A 3927-nucleotide genomic window follows, 5' to 3' on the forward strand; every position below is an offset into this window, starting at 1 on the left:
ACAGCATGCCAGGAAGTGCCCAGAGACCCAAGTCCCTGTATGAAGGGTCGGGAACCAGATTACCAGGAAGTCACAGTCCTCTACCCATGAGGGTAAGGGAGACAACGAAGTGAATGATACTTTACCCTTTATATACAAGTTCTGATTTTAAAAACAAAAACTTAGCCAAAGCTCAAATAGCAAATAATTCAGACTTCAATTTTTACAGTTACAAGATAAATGGCAAATTTAATTGAAATATTTTAAGTGTAAATATTACTGCATGAAATTTGTCTATAAATATTACACTTGTATGCTGCTGTGCTTTAAAATTTTCATTTGTGTAGTTTCCTGGTACACATAGAATCTCTAGCTTTAGTTCATTCATGTTAAATCAGGCACTGCTTTCTGCTTGATCAATATTTTTATTTAACATGTAGACTACCACATGTATTCACCAATCCATAACTTTTCAGTCACAAATCCACCAACCCGGGTGGACAGGACAACATCCTGGTCTTATGGGCTCTTATTCTTTACCACGTCAATTCACAGGGCAGGGGGCATATATGAGCTCTGATATGGACCACATTTACCACTTTTTGCCCTCAGACCATCAGGTATATTGCCTGCTGGAATGTTGTTATGGACCTATACCTTATAACAATTGTTTGATTGGTGTGTTTGTAGGGTTTGCATGCCGTAAAAAATGTTTTTTACTAACTGGATTTGTTTTGGGATAAGATATTGCTACTATGCAAGTTCTCGCAACCTTAAGTACAAAAAATCAAAGTACCTTATGTACTGATGCTGAACTTAAACATGGGGGCATTTTAATAAAGTTTAAAACTGACATGAAACAACTAATGTTCTATGCACATGCCTTCTGTTTGAGGCTTCTACTGGCAATAAACTAAAAAAAAACGATCTTAAAAATAGTGGGGGAATAAACTTCTGCTATTTATATTTATGAATATTTCGGTATTTCGAGGGAGTTGTAGCAAATTCTATCAGATTTGATCTGTAAATAAATGAACACCGAGTTCTAATAGCACATAATTCATGACATTAACAGACTTTCAATCCAGTGAAAAATGTTAACCCTTTTCTTTGTTAAATGTTGTTCTTCTATTAAATAGTGTTTGATTATAAGAGTTCCTACCTTTTTAAATACTAAAAGAATTGGTGAATATTAACAGGAAATAATCTTATCAGAGCTTTAAAGATAATTGGTGAAAGATATTTTATTTTTAATATCAGTGTATATTTTTTCTTTTAAATTTTACCTCTTTGTGAACAGCAACCTGGAGAGAAAGCATCAACCATTCATCAGCAGGGCATCAATTATTCTAGACCAGAGGCCAGGGGCAATAATCCCCCATCTCCCCCTCTGCCCCCACCCCCACCCCCTCTTGCCTCTGAACACCCCTCCCCAGGCAATGGGACCCCCTCCTCCTCCCTTTCCTCAGCCTCACCCAGTTTAAATTCATCCCACATGTCAGAATCTCCTGCCAGAAGAAACCCTTCATCTCAAAACCAGAAAACCAACCAATCATCTTACACCATTCCACCAGCACCACTCCCTCCTTCCTGTTCTGCACCAATCACAAACTCTCTTGCTTCAGCTGCACAGTCTGATACGTATCACAATTTATACCAGAACACCCAGGGAAGCATGCCAGGGTATAGTCACATGTCTCGTCAGCAACACAGCATTCCCCCACCCCCTCCTCCCGCCCCGCCTGGGCCCCCTCCCATTGGTGGACAGCAACGCAGAACTGCAATGAATTCTGGGACAGAAGAAGAGGACTCAGAGTAATTCACATATTTACATTTAGAGTCACGGAAATCTTGACCAATTGTGTCATAATAAAAATGTCTGTACGTGCATTTTTATAACAAGATTACCTTTTTATTAAAACACTGAAAATGCAAACATAACCCAATACATGTAATAATACAAACCCTGTTGAAGATGTAAAAAATGAAAAACATTTTAAAAAAATTCCCACCCAAGAGACTTGTAGATATTTTTAATTCTGTGTAGGAGTTCTTTAATTTATTAATACAAATATAAATTCATTGTTCAGTTCATTTCTGGGTGAGCATGGCATGTTAAAATAACATGTAAACACTTACTTTGTTTCTAAACTGCATGTTGATACTAACTGAAAAAATGTCCAATGCTTTGGAATCATTATCATTTCCCAGAAAAAAATCATCTACTAATTGTCAATATCACATAAAATTATACCTATATATTAATTGCATGAGGTGTTTTTGATCCAATTTACAGAAGACATGAGATTATATCAAAAACAAAGTAACACGTACATTGTACCAAATCAAAATATAGAGAGTAGCTGCTAAATACAATATATCAAATAGAAAATATGAGCATTTGTATATCAGTTTATAGTCTCTCTATTTGATTTTATTAGTATTTATTTGATATACCTTTAGATACTGTAGATCACTTAATTTTCGCGACACCTTATTTTCGTGAGATAGTCATTGACACTTGATAAGTGAGACAAAGTTTTCACGAATTGAGGTTATTGCTCTCTATAATCTTAAGTAATACTAAAATACGCGAGAATTATATTTTTGCGAGCACACTGTCTCACGTAATTACGCGAAAATAAAGTTCTCGCTAATAAAAAGTGATTTACAGTAGATTAAACGTTTTGTTTTCAAGTATGTACATGTAATTTATAGAATTGATACACAAGATGTTATATGCTATAAATTGTGTTGTAATTGTATGCTAAATGTGTAATATGATAACATTATTTTATTGTCTTTTTGACAGTTTCCAAAGAAATCCTAAATTTGCCAATGTTAGTTTAAGGAGAACTATGACAAACGACAGATCCAAACCCCGATTTTAGTACGCAGATGCCACATGGGATAGAAACATCAACTTGCAGAACAAATTCTTCATATTTAAACTGAACAAAACAATCTCTTGACTGTATATGATTTTCTTCTGTTTATCAATATTTCATTCTTTGTATTTTATCATATTAAGATTAATTTTTGTTAATGCTTCCAATATTTATCTACACTGTAAAATAAAGTTTGTACATTAGCATTTTGGTCACAATATTTCCTGTTTTCAGGTCCTCACATTTCTTGAAAATCGTTTCTTTGGTTCTAGATGCCACACCCTTAAATACACACAATGGAGTACATCACCAGTTCTGATAATTAATATTTCAAATATTATAGATTTCAGAGGTACCAAATTTGAAGTGCTATTTTACCCATTGAAGTCCCCTCAAATTTCATTTTTTTTTTCATATTAACTTTCATTATCTTGAGGGTAATGACTTTTTTTAACATGGTGGTTTTACGATTTGAATGAGAGTTGTAAATATATAAATGTATATCCAGAAGAGTGTTAGATATAAAACTTGTAAATGTCTATATAGAACAAAGTGTTCAGATACATTTCGGGCTCCTGGAGAATGACTCAGGGATAAAGAAATGGTGCATTAGTAGGAATTCACAATTTTGCTGGTTCTTGTTCACAGTTACCAGTTGTTCAACCAATACAGATATGTAAACACTTCATCATAAATATTTGAAGTTATAACTATATGTATTATGTAATTAATGTATTCAAATGAAGAAAACATGCAATCTATACTTTTCATTCTCACTTCAAGAAAAAGAGATTGTGCTGACATAACCCCATTATCTAAAATTTATGAAAGCTATTAATTTTTTTTTTGACCAATTCTTCCAATTTAGTTTTCTATTTTTATATATGTAAATTATGGATTTATTTAACTTGCAGTTTGTTACACATAGCTTGTTGCAGCCTCTTCATATGTATATCTGTTTTTAATACATATATGTATATATAAATATATGCAAAAAGTAAACTTGCACAGACAAGCTGAAATTCTATATTATAAGTTGTTATCATCATATATTAAATAT

The 3927-nt window shown here is 33.2% G+C and overlaps 1 protein-coding gene across 1 annotated transcript; it reads left to right on the forward strand.

Moving 5' to 3' along the window:
• Window positions 1–6: 6 nt before the first annotated feature.
• Window positions 7–3927, forward strand: LOC134257621 (protein enabled homolog). Its single transcript, XM_062740208.1, has 4 exons — window positions 7–92; window positions 456–599; window positions 1280–1794; window positions 2792–3927. The coding sequence occupies exons 1-4, from the start codon at window positions 87–89 to the stop codon at window positions 2868–2870; spliced, it is 744 nt and encodes a 247-aa protein (XP_062596192.1). The 5' UTR covers window positions 7–86; the 3' UTR covers window positions 2871–3927.

This window comes from Saccostrea cucullata, unplaced genomic scaffold (assembly GCF_032062105.1).
Source record: "Saccostrea cucullata isolate Sc308-1 unplaced genomic scaffold, CSIRO_AGI_Scuc_v1 ctg16113, whole genome shotgun sequence".
NCBI classification, from domain to species: domain Eukaryota; kingdom Metazoa; phylum Mollusca; class Bivalvia; order Ostreida; family Ostreidae; genus Saccostrea; species Saccostrea cuccullata.